The sequence below is a fragment of the Talpa europaea genome, assembly GCF_964194135.1.
Source record: "Talpa europaea genome assembly, chromosome: 1".
In the NCBI taxonomy this organism is placed as follows: Eukaryota; Metazoa; Chordata; class Mammalia; order Eulipotyphla; family Talpidae; genus Talpa; species Talpa europaea.
In genome coordinates, this window is record NC_140073.1 from 144,225,491 (window position 1) to 144,242,735 (window position 17,245).

Consider the following 17,245-nt stretch of genomic DNA (forward strand, 5'->3'; position numbering starts at 1 on the left):
ATCTCCCTGTGAACACGGATGCAAAAATCTTCAATAAAATTTTAGACCAGTGGAACAAAATTGAGAGCCCAGGAATAAAACCACACATTTATGGATGACCAACTTATGACACAGTGAAATATATGCACTGTGACAAATAAAGCCTCTTCAATAAACAGCACTGGGAAAACTGGATGGCCATACCATACACCATACACAAAAATCAGCTCAAAATGCATAAAAGACTTGGATGTAAGACTTGAAGTCATAAAATACACAGAAGCAAACAGGCAAAACACTCCATGATGTAAGTTTCAGAAACATCTGTGAGAACTAATCTCTAGCAGCAGGGAAAAAACAAGAGAGAAAATAAACAACTGAGATTACATCAAACTAAAAAGCTTATGGATAATGAAAGAGATAGTGACCAACATGAGTGAGAGCATATCTGACAAGGGACTGATAGCAAAGATTTACAATGAGTTCATACAACTCAACAAAAACAAAACTAACAACCCAATCAGAAAAAGGGCAGATGAACTAAATAGGCACTTCTCCAAAGAAGACATGCTGATGGCCAACAGACATGTGAAAAAATGTTCATTATCACTAATCATCAGAAAATGCAAATCAAAACCATAACAAGATACTACTTCAAACCTGTGAAAATGGCTCATATAAAAAAACCAGAAACAACCTCTCCTGCCGCCCTCTGCTCCCCTCAGCAGTGTGCTTCTGTCCTTCTGCCTGCTCTGCTCCCCGCTCTGGCTCTGGTGAATTCTCTCACCCTCCCGCGCTTCTGACTGTACCCAGTGCTTGTATAAATAAATAAATCTTTAAAAAAACAAAACAAAACAACAGAAACAAGTGCTGGTGAGTGTGTGGGGAAAAAGGAACCCTCTTACACTGTTGGTGGGAATGGGGACTGGCCCATCCCCTGTGGAAAGAAGTGTGGAGATTCCTCAAGACTAAAAATGGATCTACCTTATGACCCAGCAATTCCACTCCTAGGTATCTACCCAAAGACCACAAAAATACCAGTTTGAAAGGAAACGTGGTTTCCTATGGTTATAGCAGCACTATTTACAATAACTGAAATATTGAAAGAACTTAAAAGCCCCAGGCTGATGAGTGGGTTAAGAAGATGCGTTATGTGTATACAGTGGAATACTGTTCAGTGATCAAAAAAGATAAACTCATGCCATTTGTGACAATATGGATGGTGTTATCTAAGTGAAGTGAGCTAGAAGGAGAGAGATAAATACTGAATGGTCTTAGTTATATGTGGAATATAGAGAAACCAAACAAAGGGTCAGACAAAAGCAAACTTTAAAACCAATCCTCAGAAAGCTGACCATAGATCTGAGGCATCCGAGAGGGGAGGGGGCAGGGAGAGGGTATGAGTGAAGGGGGAGGGGTGGAGAGCACAATGGACTGTGGTGGAAGACTATGGGTGCTTTGATGGTGGGAAAACTATGGTGACCACACCTGAGGGGAGACATCCTATATTGTGAAAAAACAAATACGAATGAAATGTAATGGCATGTCATTCATAAAAAAAAAAAAATTAGAAAATTTTCTAAATGTGTGGGGAAAATTTATTTTCTGAAATCCGCTCATGACATTGAGAACGGTACTTAATGCTGACTCTGTGGTAAACTAATTAGTACATATTTATAGCCCAGGTGCTGGATCAGGTCAAATTGGAATGATTTGTTGACCTGGTTTATCTCAATTCATATTATATTTATATTTTTATATCCTATATAAAGCAGTCTTTATAATTTTATATTTTAAACCTATATAAAAATATATTTTATATTTTATATCCATCAAATAAATTGTATATTGTTAATATATACTATGTGGCAAAAAAAAACCCAACTTTTTATCTGCTAATTTTTAACTTTTTATATGTTAATCTGTGTGTTATTAAATTTTTTCAAGAATTCTGTGATGATTTAAATACAATGTAAAACCTGTCTGAAATATTTCTGAAAAACTTACTTTAAAAAGACAATTGAGGGCCTCCCTGGTGGCTCAGCGGTTAAGCGCTGGGTTGCGAAGCTGCCCGCAGCCTCTGCAGCGCTGGTTCGATCCCCAGCTGCTCCCCAGCCATTGGAGGAGGGTCCCGCATGGCGCCCGCTGCTCCCCTCCTTCTGCCTGCTCTGCTCCCAGCTCTGGCTCTGGTGAATTCTCTCACCCTCCTGCGCTTCTGACTGTACCCAGTGCTTGTATAAATAAATAAATAAATAAATAAATAAATAAATAAATAAATAAATAAATAAATCTTAAAAAAAAAAAAATAATTGAGAGCCTCCCTAGTGGTACAAGGGGTTGAGCACCACACTATGAAGCAATCCACAGCCTCTGCTGCATGAGTTCGATCCCTGGAGGGTCAGGGAGCAACCCACATGGTGAAGCAGACCTCTCCTGTCTCACCCGTTGCTCCACTCAGCAGTGTTTTCAGCCATCTTCCTGTTCTGCTATCTGCTCTGTCTCTAGTGAATTCTCTCACCCTCCCACACCTCTAGCCTGTACCCCAGTTCTTGTATAAATAAATAAATCTTTAAAAAAAAAAAAGAGGGCCTCCCTGGTGGCGCAAGGGGTTAAACACCACACTATAAAGCAATCCTCAACCTCTGCAGCACAAGTTCCATCCCCAGCTGGCCAGAGAGAAACCCACATGGCGCAGCAGACCTCTCCTGACTCGCCCGCTGCTCCCCTCAGCAGTGTATTTCAGTCAGTCTGCCTGTTCTGTTCCCCACTCTGTCTCTGGTGGATCCTCTCACCCTCCTGCATCACATGGCCGTGCCATGTGGGACCCTTGCCGGCCAGCCTGGATCGAACCAGCGCTGCAGAGACTGCGGACAGCTTCACAGCTCTGCACTCAACCGCCTGCGCCACCAGGGGAGGCCCTGTACAGAAGCTCTTTAATTTGATGTAGTCCCATATGTTTATCTTTTCCTTCACTATCACTACTTTGGGTGATGTGTCTTTAAAGATGATACTGAAGTATATGTCATGCAGTGTTTTACCTATATTTCCTTCCATATATTTTATGGTTTCAGGTCTTATGTCTAGTTCTTTAATCCATTTTGAGTTTTTTTTTTTAAGATTTATTTATTTATTCATACAAGAGCTGGGGTACAGGCCAGAGATGTGGGGGTGAGAGGATTCACCAGAGACAGAGTGGGGAACAGAACAGGCAGACTGACTGAAGTACACTGCTGAAGGGAGCAGCAGGCGAGTCTGGAGAGGTCTGCTGCGCCATGTGGGTTGCTCCCTGGCCGGCCAGGAATCGAATTCATGCTGCAGAGGCTGTGGATTGCTTCATAATGCGGTGCTTAACCCCTTGCGCCACCAGGGAGGCCCATTGAATTGTTTTTTGTGCATGACGTGGGTAGTAGTCAAGCTTCATTCTTTGCATGTAGTGACCCGTAATTGATGTTTCTTTATTGGCCTATTAACTGTTGGCTTGAAAAATGTTTTAAGTAAAGGGGTTATTGCAAAACAATTATAATATGTATTATGTAATAATAAAGTAATAATTAAACATAGAGGTAAAAAAAAATCCATGCCACTGGAAAAAATCCAGCCCCCCTGTCACAGCCCAGAAAACCCTCTAGGATCTGTTTCCTGCCTCACCCTAACCTTGTCTTTTCTTTATTAAGTAAGCAATGTTTGTTTTACTCTATATATTTTGGTATTTTTGAACTTCCTTCCATTATTTTTTATAACCAGGGGAAATAGTTTAAGCTCTCTATACAAATAATTAAGACATAGAAGAATGCACCTAATCTAATCCATTCATATTTTGGTTAAGGAAACTAAAAGTTAAAGAAGTGAAACAACTGTTCAAAAGATTGCATGACAAATAATCCCCCCCCATCCCTTATAGTCCTTCGATCCTTTCTCCCTTCCCCCTCCCTCAACCTCAGAAACTTCTGTTCCGCTATCAATGTTAACTAGTTTATAATTAGTTTGCTTTGTCAGTTCACCTGTTTTTTTTGTTTGCTTAAGCTACTTACACATGGGAAATAATTCCAAATTTGTCTTTATCTCTCTGAATGACTTTGCTGCACATAATCCCCTCAAGTTTCTTCCATTTTGCTATAAATGGCAAGATTTCGTCTTTCCTCATAGCTGAAGAGTATTCTGTTGTGTATATACCACATCTTTATCCAGGCTTCTATCAGTGGGCATTATGTTGTTTCCAAATCCTAGCTGTTGTAAATAATGCTGTAATAAACATCGTGGAGCATATAGTTTTTTGAGTTGATGATTCTTTTCCCCCTTTGGCTATATCCCTACCTATGGATATGGTATTTCCACCTTTTTTAAAAAAACATTTATTTATTTATACACACAAGAACTGGGGTACAGACCAGAGTTGTGGGTGGTAAGAGGACTCATCAGAGACAAGAGTAGGGAACAGAACAGGCAGATTGACTGAAATACACTGCTGAGGGGAGCAGCAGGTGAGCCAGGAGAGGTCTGTTGCGCCTTGTGTGTAGCTCCCTGGGTGGGGGTTGAACTCATGCTACATTTACTGCGGCTAGCTTCATAGGTTGCATCTTAACCCCTTGCGCCACCAGGGAGTCACCTCCACTTTTTTTGAGGTGAAGTCCAGACCACTTTCCAAAATGGTGGCACCAAATTACATTCCCACTGACGTTCTATTGGGGTTCCTTTTTCTCCACATCCTCTCTTTAGCACTTATTAGAAGTCTTTTTGGTCTCACAGGTGAGAGATGATATCTCATGTGGTTCTGAATTGTATATCTCTTAATATAAGTGATGAGCATTTTTCTATGTATCTGTTGTTCTTCTAGATATCCTCCTTGGAAAATTATTCAGATTTGCTGTTCATTTTTTAAATGAGCTACTTTGGCTTTTGCAGTTGAGTTGATGAGACCTTTGTATACCTTAGATATTAACCCCTTTTTGGTTGTGTGTATCTTCTATTCAATAGAATGTCTTTTTAATCTATTCATATAATCTATTACTGTGTAAATGTTTTAATTTGAGGTAATTCTAATTGTTTATTTAATCTAAATTACTCTTAATCTAAATTGCTCATTTAATCCTAATTACTTCCTTAGAGAACCCGTCTCTAAACACAGCCACACTGGGGTGTTAGGGCTTCAACATTTGGATTTGGGGGAGTCACAAATATTCAGTCCATAACAGCTGCTACTGTAAGTGGAATTATTTTCTTAACTTCTCTTTTCGATTCTTCTTTTGGATTTTTAAAGCTAATGCCCACTCCAGTGGAGCCACTGTTACCAGCTTCCTATGTAGCCTCTTGCTCACCTTCCTATCTCTCTCTCATATTCTTTACATTGCTTATGATTTTTTTCCGATTTGATTTATTGACAACTGCTAAATATTTATCATGTGTCTATAATGTGCCTAGCAGTGTGTCAGGCAATATGGGAAGTAATGAAGAAGTGTGACTTGATTCCTTGTCCTCAAAGATTTGCAGTCTAGTGAAAGAGACAAGGCATCCTGCAAAGTAACTAAGAAGCAATTTATGAGACTATGTAATCCCATTCTCCACTGTGTGGCTAGTGCACTAGGATGTTAATTCTCTAAGAATGGGTCTTTTCTGCTGTGCTCATGACTGTATCTCCAGCCTCTAGATCAGTGTAAGAAGAACAAGATCTGAGCTCAATAAAAGAATTTTGGGGGAACTCAGCCCACTCCCTCTTTGGAGTCTAGGAGGAAGCTAGCCCTCCCTTTCTTGCTGGAAGATGATCCCTAGGGGGTCTGCTCTGCAAAGTGGCACTCGGGAAAGACCTCTCTGAGAACCCTGGGACTGTCTCACTGGCTCAGATTACAACCTAATGGTAGGCTCAAGACGCAGTACAAATCTCTCAGCAAGTATCCTGGTGTCTTTCTAAAATAAGTTCTTACATAAATAGATCCTTGTTAAGTTCTACCAAGTAAACTAACTGAGAAGAGCAATATGAAAGAAGACGGCAGAAAGCAAGGTCTAGGAAAAAGGGGACATATCCTGGAAACCTCCAAACTGACAGCCAGCATGTGGTGTCAGAGGTTTTAGATTTCACAGAAGCTGATGCCCAACCAAGTAAATGGTGATTGAGCTAGTCTTTTAAAACATGACATTTTTTTTTTTGAATTCCAAGATCATGGCAAAAAATAAAAATAATTAAATCCCAGTATACTGTGACTCAGTTTAAATTATAGATTATAATTTAATTTAAATTATAATTAAATTAATAAGACATTATAAATTACAATTAATTTTATTTGAACTTAACAGAAGGAAAAGAAATCTAACATTCAGTAAATATTTCTTCAAAATGAGATATTGTCTCTTGAAAAGAGTCCTCTAAAATTAAATAAGAGCCATATTAAGAGGTTGGGATTATTCTAGAGGTTCAAAGCCTGGGCAATGTCTGGAGATGTTTTAGTTGCTACAATTTGGAAATGAAGGTGTTTATGGGTAAAGACCAGAATACTGCTTAATCTCCCACAATGTACAGGACACACTGCCACAACAAAGAATTATCCAGCCCCAACTGTCAACAGTGCCTGGAGAAACCTTGGCTTTGCATAGTTGTGTTGGTTTTAAATAGCATATATTTTTAAAGTGCCTAGTTTTTTCTGGTTAGTAAGACATGTTTTCTCAGAAAACAGTGGAGTAGTTGATTGAGAACATGGCCTTCAGTCAAGTGGTTGAAGTTTGAACCCTGACTTTTGCTACTTACTAGTAAACTGACCTTGGCCTTGGGCCAACCTCTTTGGGCCTCAGTTTCCTCATTTGCAAAATTTTGATAATGTTAAACCTATCTCATCCAGTTGTAGTGAAGAATAAATGAGCTAATGTAGTCAAGTGTTTGAAATAGTGTCTAGTTTATGCTTTGCTCCCATAGAAATATTTGCAATGATGAACATCACCAGGGCCCACTCTAAATCTATAATCTATAAAAATTCAGAGAATTACATTACTTAACTAGTACATTTTACAATTTCATAACACATGGTTCACTTCATATTTAGATCCTGACTTTCCCATTCATCTTCTTGTTTTTCCTGGAGTTTCTAATCATGTTTCTTTTTCTTGTTGGTTACATGAGATATTTATCTTCATCTCATTGACAGTAAGCTGCAATAGATTTAATTTTTTTTTTAATAGAGGCATGTTTTTATTTATTTATTTATTATATTTGTTTGTTTATACATGCACTGGGTACAGTCAGAAGCGCGGGAGGGTGAGAGAATTCACCAGAGCCAGAATGGGGAGCAGAGCAGGCAGAAGGACTGAAGTACACTGCTGAGGGGAGCAGCGGGTGGCAGGAGAGGTCTGCGCGCCATGTGGGATCCTCCTCCGGTGGCCGGGGAGCAGCCGGGGATCGAACCGGCGCCGCAGAGGCCGTGGGCAGCTTCGCAACCCAGCGCTCAACCGCTGCGCCACCGGGGAGGCCCTAGCTGCAATAGATTTAAATGCTTCTCTGAAGGAGCCATGGGCATATAATTCACTAAAGGTCTCAGTTCCCCTAAAGCCCTGGACTTTAAATATTTACTGCTCAGTGTTCCCCATTTTGCCATGTGTCCCCTTTTTCCAAATCTCATTCCTCCAAGGACCTCAGTTCCTACAGTTCCACCAGAGACTCATTTCTCTCAATATTCAACTTCTGTGTGCCCATTTTTTCTAGTGTTCTTTTTGGAACTACACAACATCCTAGTGACTACCTGCTATACAGTGCACTTTTGCCCAGCCCACCTGCTCTGGTGTGGCCACACACGCCTCCATTCCATCTCTTCTCCAGGAAGTGCCTGCCTGACTGGGCCATGATTATTCAGCTTTGGTTGAACCCCACAGGTGCTGCACAAGGCCAAGTATGGTCCAATATGGGTAACTCACACAGGACCTCGAACCATGGTGAACCTGGCCAGTGCCCCACTCCTGGAGCAAGTCATGCGGCAAGAGGGCAAGCATCCTGTACGGAACGACATGGAACTATGGAAGGCACATCGGGACCAGCATGGCTTGGCCTATGGGCCCTTAACCACGTGAGCTGGGGCCTGCAGGGACTGGAACAGGGCCCCACAGAACCAGGCCCCAGGCTAGTGGCACTGGGCAACCAGTGGATAATGAATAGAATAGGATGCCCCTATATGCTCTGAGTCTGAGTGTCTAGCAAGCAGTGGTTGGGATGGGCTGAAGCCCAGGGACCTTTCTTTGGCTTTTCTACTAATATATTGTATGATTTTGGATAAAGGAATCACTTTCCCTTCCTTGGTCTTATAGTTCTCATATGTAAAGTGGAAAGTTTGGACTAGAGTATCTCCAAGGTATCTCTGAGAATTTTCTATTATTTTATATTATATTCTATAATTATAATTATATTCTATATTATCTCTGAGAACTTTTCTATTATTCTATATTATGGTTGAAAGTATACCAACTCAAATAATAATGGGTCATACCTACTACTTGGTGAAAACACATCATCTTCATACTATTTAGGAGTGCTCAACTTAAAGTGGCAAATATTTCCCAAATTATGTCTTGTATAATTATGTCTTGTTGGATATCACTCTCATGGATGTTTTCTACATGGAGAGATAGCTATGGGTTTCAGCCTTGAGGTTTTACCTAGAAAAGTTAAGATTATGTTGACAGTGATAAATTGAAGGATGGGCTGAATGTGTTATATATACATAGCTGATTGAGGTCAATAAATAAGAATCATTGATGATAACCATTCCTCATCAGTTTGTAACTGGGTATATTCCAGGCTTCTTTTTGCTATCACATGTTAACAGAGTTCCCAAAACAATGATTGGCTTTTTACTTTTCCTGATTGCATGACATCAAAGTCTTGGTCACTTCTTAAGGGATTAAAATGGATTCTGGTAGAGTTACTAGATAATAACTATGTCTGTGATTTTGCCAGACATCAAATTAGTCTCTCCACATTTACTATTTCATTTTATCCTCACAAGTCCATGAAATAAGGTAGCATTATTATACTCATTTTAGAGATGAAGAAATTGAGACTTAGAGAGGTTGTGCATCAGAGGTGAGTGAACAAGCAGTGGTACTAGAGAACACCCTGATTCTGGAATTTAAGAAGGGACTGGCTGGACACTTTTGGGAAAAAAATGAGCTGGTTGGAGGGTTGATTTCTGTCTCTGATGCCTATTCATTCCTTCTCCCATAGCATGTTTTCTTACCTTTTCTTGATTTCTTCACAGGTGAACAGTTTCAGAACTTAAACAATAATTCCTGGGACGAGAATTGAGAATGTCTGTTCTCCAAGAGCTCTTTAAGTTGATATCTGGCCCTGAGGTCAAGATTGGGGTCTCAGGCCAGGCTACCTCTGGACTTGACAGCTCAGATTTAGACTTGCAGCTAAACTGCATCTTCATCCCTTTGTGATCTGTTTATACCTTGTCATGCTAAAACCAGTTTCCTAAATATAGTATACCATGTGTATGTATTTATAAGCTATTTTTTAAATCTATGATTTCTTTCATTTTTAACATATATTTTAAAGTCTCGTTTTATGAAATGTTGCTTTCTTAAAAAATATTTTAGGGCCTCCCCGGTGGTGCAGTGGTTGAGCGCTGGGTTAAGAAGCTGCCCGCGGCCTCTGCAGCGCCAGTTCGATCCCCGGCTGCTCCCCAGCCACCGGAGGAGGGTCCCACATGGCGCGCAGACCTCTCCTGCCGCCCGCTGCTCCCCTCAGCAGTGTACTTCGGTCCTTCTGCCTGCTCTGCTCCCCGCTCTGGCTCTGGTGAATTCTCTCACCCTCCCGCGCTTCTGACTGTACCCAGTGCTTGTATGTATGAATCAATCAATCAATCAATCAATCAATCAATCAATCTTTAAAAAAATATTTTAGCCACCACAGACATGCTCTCATTTAAGTTCCAATAAATGGATTTATTTCTGGTCTTCAGGAACATTTTTTTGTAGGGTTTCCCCAATGTAATAAAACTCCTGGTATTTGAGGTTCATTTAAATAGATAATTTTTAAAAATAAAAAATAAAATCTTTGCCTTAAGATTTTTCAACATATTTCTTTAAAAAATACTGTATTGTTTTTTTATTTGAAAAAGTAATAACTTACTGTAAAAATCCCAACTGAAATGTGGAGTCTTCCTACACCTGGTGCCTTCTGACAGTGTGGTGTGTATTCCTCCCTACTTTATGTAGAAACACGCAGATATACATAGTGATATACAGGGGTTCCCTCTTCCTCTTAACATTGGACCTTACTGTACTTATTACTCTACAAGCAGTTTTTTTTAAAAAATTACTCATACCCAGCTTCCTTAGGAAAGGTAACAGATTTGGGAACAGTTGAGAGTGGGGCGGCCCCTCACCATTATTAAGCACCCTATGGGAAGCATGCTCCCACCCACAAGTGCATCCCTGACTAACTAGGCTGGGGGCCTAGTCACCTGCTGGATGGCTGTGGCAAGAGAGCCTGGAGAATAGCCTGGGGGATTTCCTTGTCCCCTTGTCCCACTGAGCCAAGTGGACCGTGAAGGTCCAGAATCTCAGCACCTCAGGAACCCAAATTTGTTCCTCCTTTAACCCTCATCCTCCACTGGGAGCACTACAACTCCTCATCTCACATATGGTAGATTCTGGAACTGTCTGATTCCATAATCGTAGTTGCCATTTGTTAAGCATTCACCCTGTGCAAGGCACTAACCTCTTTAATTATCTGAACAACCTTACTAAGATTAGTCACTCTTTCTGTGTGAGGCACAGAGAATTTGGGCCACCTGCCTAAGGTCGCTCAGCTGGGAGCCAGACCTGTGATTTGACCCTGGGCAGTCCGGTTCTAGATGCCCACCTTAACCACTTGCACTCCACTGAATTGAGATTCTGAAGTGTTGTGATTCAAAGATTCTGTTATTTGAAAGTTTGGTGTGGGCCTCCCCGGTGGCGCAGCGGTTGAGCGCTGGGCTGTGAAGCTGCCCGCAGCTTGGGCAGCGCCGGTTCGATCCCCGGCCACCGGTGAGGGTCCCACATGGCACACAGTCCTCTCCTGCCGCCCGCTGCTCCCCTTAGCAGTGTACCTTGTCAGTCTGCCTGTTCTGCTCCCCGCTCTGGCTCTGGTGAATTCTCTCACCCTCCCACGCTTCTGACTGTACCCAGTGCTTGTATAAATAAATAAATAAATCTTAAAAACAAACAAAAAAAATATTAAAAAAATGAAAGTTTGGCGATTCCATCGTTGCAAATCTAGGAGCAGATTTTTCCTAGACTGCCCCAGGGTGGAAAGGCACCACCTACTCTAACCCCCGTCAGATTCTTACATGTGTGCCTCTCCTCCACTCCTCCAGGGAGGGGCACAACTGGTACCGGCTGCGCCAGGTTCTGAACCAGAGGATGCTGAAGCCAACGGAGGCTGCGCTCTATGCAAATGTTGTGAACGAGGTGATCGATGACTTCATGGTGAAGCTGAACCTCACAAGGGCAGAGAGTGCCTCGGGGGACCAGGTGTCTGACATGGCTCAGCAACTGTACAACTTCGCCTTGGAAGGTACTTGCTGGGGAGGGGGTGGGGTGGGCATGGGTCAGGGGTTGTGCTCCCCCAGCTCGAAACCCGACGTGCCATGGCTCTGCATCTGTAATGGTCTCTGCTCCCCGCCAGCTATTTGCTACATCCTGTTTGAGAAACGTGTTGGCTGCCTGCAACGCTCCATCCCCCAGGACACATTGTCCTTCATCAAATCGGTTGAGCGCATGTTCCATAACTCAGTCTATGTCACCTTTCTCCCCAAATGGACCCGTCCTCTGTTGCCTTTCTGGAGCCGATACCTGGATGGCTGGAACAACATCTTCTCTTTTGGTGAGAACTCCAAGGGAAGAAGTTGGAGTGTGGGTCTTAGGGTCTGTGCGTTAGCAGTCACCCCCAGGACTTTCTCCCTCATGCCTGCTGGTCCTTGGAAGGCATGCCTTTTGACCTGTCTTCTCCTATTCTCCATGCTCCCTGTAGGCAAGAAGATGATTGATGAAAAACTCAAGGAGATGGAGGCCCAGCTCCAGACAAAAGGGCCAGAGGGGGTCCAGGTATCTGGTTACCTGCACTTCCTGCTGACCGGTGGACAGCTCAGTCTTAATGAAGCCCTGGGCTCCCTGTCTGAGCTGCTCTTGGCTGGAGTAGACACGGTGTGTGAGCCGGGGTCGGGAGGCGTCGAGGGGACAGGGGCTCCTGGCTCCCATCCTGAACCAGTTTCCCATTATCTCCTGTCCTGATCCTGACCTTCGCCCTTCTTGGCATGGAGGTAGAACTAGAAGGGAAACTGGGGGATCATTGAGCCCCGCTGAGGAGGGCAGGGGCTGGCCCTTTGGTAAAAGGGATTCTACCATCTCCTGACCTCCTGGAGCCTCTTTGACAGCTGGGAGGTTTCATCTCACATCCAATCCTGCTCTCTTTTGCTGTAATCTAAGGGGAGCATTGAAGAGCTTGCTCACAACCAGCTTCTTCAGCTTCTCCAAAGGACTTCTTGGCAGCCCTTTGTCATGCTGGGTTTCTCTGTTACAGTCCTTTCTTGCTGGAGCGACTTTATCATGTCGTTTCTCATCCCACAGTGGAGGCAGCCTGGAGGCCCCATGAACACCTGTGTCTTATCCTGCTGTACTCTTGGGAAATGATTCCCCCACATTTTGCATGTACCCTCTCATGTCCCTACCCTCTATCTAGCTGACCCCTTTTCTAGAAATCCATCATCTCACCTCTTATTCTACCTCCCAGACTTCCAACACCATGACTTGGGCCCTGTACCACCTTTGCAAGCATCCAGAGATCCAGGCCGCCTTGTACAAGGAGGTGGTGAGCGTGGTGCCAGCTGGAAAGGTGCCCCAGTACAAGGACATTGCCCGCATGCCCTTGCTTAAAGCTGTGATTAAAGAGACCCTGCGGTAGGATGGTGTTCCTGGGAGCCTAATGTCTCTGCGGGGGAGACTTCTGAATTCCCCAACCCAGGAGGGCTGGTAGACTGGGGCTGGGGCCAGGGTGAGATGAGAAGGAGCACCTGGAGGGCCAGAGAGAGGGGGTTGAAGGGGTGGGAACTGTCTCTCCATGGGTCCAGAGACAGAGGGCATTTTCTTTTCCCTGCAGGCTCTACCCTGTGGTCCCCGTGAACTCCCGGATTATCACAGAAAAAGAGATTGAAGTTGGTGGTTTCATTTTCCCCAAAAACGTGAGTGGGGCTTGAGAGCTGGGTTCCCAGGGGTTCCCCGTAGCCCTACATTGAGGCACTGTTCGTTCTTCCTCTACAGACCCAGTTTGTGCTGTGCCACTTTACGGTGTCTAGGGATTCTAGTGTCTTCCCTGAGCCAGACAGCTTCCAGCCCCACCGCTGGCTGAGGAAGAGTGAATCTGACACCGTCAAGGTCAAACATCCATTTGGCTCTGTGCCCTTTGGCTATGGGGTCCGGGCTTGCGTGGGCCGGAGGATTGCAGAGCTGGAGATGCACCTGCTGCTGACAAGAGTGAGTGCGGAGAGGCAGGCGGGCGTAGGGGCCCAGGGAGGGGTGCAGGAGGCCTTGGGAGGAGAGGAAGGGAGTCACCGGGCGGGGGTGTGCAGAAGAAGGCATGCCTGGGGGAGGGAAGACACTCACTTCTGTGTGCATCTCACCTTCCAGCTGATCCAGCAGTACGAGGTGGTGCTGGCCCCCGAGACAGGGGAGGTGAAGGACATGGCCCGCATTGTACTGGTTCCAAATAAGAAGGTGGGCCTACGTTTCTTGCAGAGACAGTGCTGAACCCCTGCCTTCCTGGGACTTGTTCCTGAGGTGCAGTAATTCCTGGCCACTGCTGTGTCTCAGATGAGTGGGGAGAAGGTTGTAGAAACTCAGAGCACTTCCCATTGGACTCTGAACTTTTGCAGCTTTGATCGTTTTGAGCAGATAAACAACCACCCCCTTGTCACATACCATCCTTGGGGAAATACAGAATAAAGGGACTTTTGTGGATCATTGGAGACCTTTGTCATTCTTTTTGATGATCCAGATTTGCATCTTTTTCTATGTTTGGGGGACATCTTGCCCCAACCTTGGAATCTTTCCCTCCTTGGAAACCGAAGACACCACGTATCCCCCCCAGACTTCACAGAGAAGCCTCAGCTTCACCTGCAGTGACTGAGGCCACTGGGGCAGGAAATGTGATTCCCAGGCACGGAGAGTGGCACCACCTTTCAACAGAAAGTGCTTAGATACAGGCAATGAGATGCTACTGAAATTGTTGGAGGGGCTCTAGGTGAGGCCTGCAGAAATGACTTCTGGGGCCTCTCCTGGAAGCGCTATGTTAGCTCTACTCAGGAGGAGGAAAGTTAAGAATCAGTCACTATAACATTGACCTAGAGCTACTCCATGTCTCCAGGGTGTGTATTGGCAAAAAAAAAAAAAAAAAAAAAAAAGCTCCTGCCTGCCAGTAGTAACTGAATTTGGACCCCCACTAACTGCCTCTTACTACAGAGGAGGAGCAGAAGAAGCAGGGGTCAGCCTCCGCCTCGAGACCACCTTCTAACTCTTTCATGTACATCTGAGGGTGGAACCCAATTCCCACCTGGCACTCTTGCTGCAAGGGAGTCTGGGGATTGCAGTGTTTTGCTTTCTGGCCAGTTCAGTACAGGACACCAACTAGAAGGAAAGTGGATTGGCACTGAGCCCTTGTGCATACCACCGATCTGAAAAGTTACAGAGTGAGTCCCAGCTTCAGAGTCTCAACCCCTGTTGTAAATTTCTGCTGCATCATAGAAAATGAAAGTCAATTTTTTTAGTATCTGTGGGAATTTGAGTTTGAACATTATAAAAAAAAATATATCTAAAAAATCATGTTATCACCCTTGTTAAAATCCTTCAGGGGCTGGGCCTCCCCAGTGGCGCAGCGGTTGAGCGCTGGGTTGCGAAGCTGCCCGCGGCCTCTGCGGTGCCGGTTCGATCCCCGGCTGCTCCCCGGCCACCGGAGGAGGGTCCCACATGGCGCGCAGACCTCTCCTGCCGCCCGCTGCTCCCCTCAGCAGTGTACTTCGGTCCTTCTGCCTGCTCTGCTCCCCGCTCTGGCTCTGGTGAATTCTCTCACCCTCCCGCGCTTCTGACTGTACCCAGTGCATGTATAAACCAAACAAACAAACAAATAATAAATAAATAAATAAGACATGCCTCTAGAAAATTAAAAAAAAAAAAATAAAAAAAAAATCCTTCAGGGGCTTTCCTCAGCCCTCAAGCAAAGTCACCACGACTTCGAAGACGGGTCCCCCCCACACCACCCCAGAAACCCCTTCCACAGCTGAACCCAAATTCCGTGTACTTCCTTGAGCACATTATATTCTTTCCAGCCTCAGTACTTTGTATTTAATGTCTCCTCTCCTTGTAACGCCTTCTTCACCAAGCATCATGTCACCCCCGAGAACTTGCTTTTCCTTAGGACACAGTTCAAATGTCACTGCCTCTCAAAGCCTTCCCTGAACTCTCTGGACAAGTATGGGCACTTCTACTTGTGCTTCCCCCTACTCCCCACTCCTTACAAAACTGGAGAGAGAATATGTGATGTGGCTTGAGATTAGTGTTTTGTAGTGTTTGTCTAAGACTCTCAGTGTTCAGCTCACCTAAAGAAGCTCACTTAGAGAATTTATAGGCTAATTCCATGTAAAAATAAATGAGGATTTGGGGCCTTCCTGGTGCCTAGGGGTTAAGTCTCAGCACGATCACCACTACAGCCTGAGTTCGATCCCTGGCCAGGGAGCTGACCCACACGTGGTGCAGCAGACCTCTCCTGTCTCGTCTGCTGCTCCCCTCAGCAGTGTATTTCAGTAGATCTGCCTGGTCTGCTCCCCACTCTGGTGAATCCTCTCACTCCCTGAAACTCTGGTCTGCACCCTAGTTCTTCCACGAAAAAATAAATAAATAAAATCTTAAAATAAATCGATGAGGATCTTTATACAGTCATGTGGGATATGTTCTGAGAAATACACCATGAGGCTATTTTGTTGTGTGGAATTTCATAGTGTGTAATTACAGAAACTTTGATGGACTCTCCTGCTACACATTTAGACTTTATGTACAGCCTATTGGGATCGCTGTCTGTATTTGTGGTCTATTGTTGACCTAAATGTAGTTAGCAACTCATGGCTGTAGATCCACAGCATGGAATATTATTCAGCTACAAAAAAGGCATGAAGTACTGATTCTTACTACATCATCAGTGAACCTTAAAAACATCAGGCTTACTAAATCAGACACCAAAGACCATGTAGTGTATGATTCCATGGATAGGAAATGTCCACTATAGGTAAATTCATAGAAAAAAAAAGTAGATTTTTGGTTATAGGAGCTGGGGGGAAGGGAGAATGGAGCGTGACTGAATGGATATGGAATTTCTTAGGGGTGATGACTGTTTTAGAATAAGATACAGGTGATGGGTACATGGCTTTATGAATTAATAAGAACAATCAAATCATACACTTTGAAAAGATAAAATTTAAAGTGTGTGAATTATATCACAGTTGAAAAAAATATGAGGGTAAGTTTGGTAAGATTATGAAGAAATGGTTGGTGAGGTAAGCTATACTTCCAGAGGCACCATAGGAAGCCCTGCTGTGCAACTGAGGGCCTAAAATCTAACTTCTAACCGGAAATCAGAAATGCAGAGCCATAGCAAAACCTGAGCGGATTGATGAAATAGTGGTGTTCTTTGAGGATTTATTAGAGTGGGCAAAGTTCCTTCACATTTTAATGAGGGCCAGACACAGCTTCAGCGGCTTCTCCCAAAAGTTTTTGGCATCAGTGACAAGTGAACGTTGTGTTCTTCAAAATTTAAGAGCTGAAGATTTATTACCACAATCATGAAACCTTGCCCCCAGAAGCTGCTGTGAAGAAGAGAAACAAAGACTCCTGCCCCCAACAGAGAAAAACAACAAAGACAGTTTCTCTTTAAACTTAAGGTTTAACACTTAAGACTTTATTGATAAAATATGCGTACAGAAAAACACATACACCGTAAGTGTACATGAAGTCTTGTCCTTATCTGGGAACTTGGAAATGGTTGTTTATATTCCATTGCAATGCCTGGAAAAGACATTTAATGTAAATGAAAAAATTGCTTTAACAGTGATAGCATGGGTACTATACAACAGTGGAAGTCCTTTCCTTGCAACTTTCTCTCTGGAGGGAGAAAAGCATCAGCTCTGTTTGAGTGTTGACACAAAGCCCATCTGTGACCCCAGAAGTCTGCCCCCCAGAAGTCACAGTGAAGGGAGCTCACCAC

General features: G+C 43.9%; 1 protein-coding gene across 1 annotated transcript in view; it reads left to right on the top strand.

Moving 5' to 3' along the window:
* The window catches only part of CYP27A1 (cytochrome P450 family 27 subfamily A member 1), a 29,792-nt gene extending 15,930 nt beyond the window's left edge, over positions 1–13,862 (top strand). The window contains exons 2-9 of the mRNA XM_084248562.1: positions 7,831–8,021; positions 11,316–11,515; positions 11,627–11,824; positions 11,972–12,144; positions 12,731–12,897; positions 13,097–13,178; positions 13,258–13,470; positions 13,624–13,862. Coding sequence (XP_084104688.1) covers positions 7,831–8,021; positions 11,316–11,515; positions 11,627–11,824; positions 11,972–12,144; positions 12,731–12,897; positions 13,097–13,178; positions 13,258–13,470; positions 13,624–13,743 — 1,344 coding nt within the window. The 3' untranslated portion in view covers positions 13,744–13,862. The remainder of the gene's footprint in view (positions 1–7,830; positions 8,022–11,315; positions 11,516–11,626; positions 11,825–11,971; positions 12,145–12,730; positions 12,898–13,096; positions 13,179–13,257; positions 13,471–13,623) is intronic.
* The last annotated feature ends 3,383 nt before the right edge of the window (positions 13,863–17,245 follow it).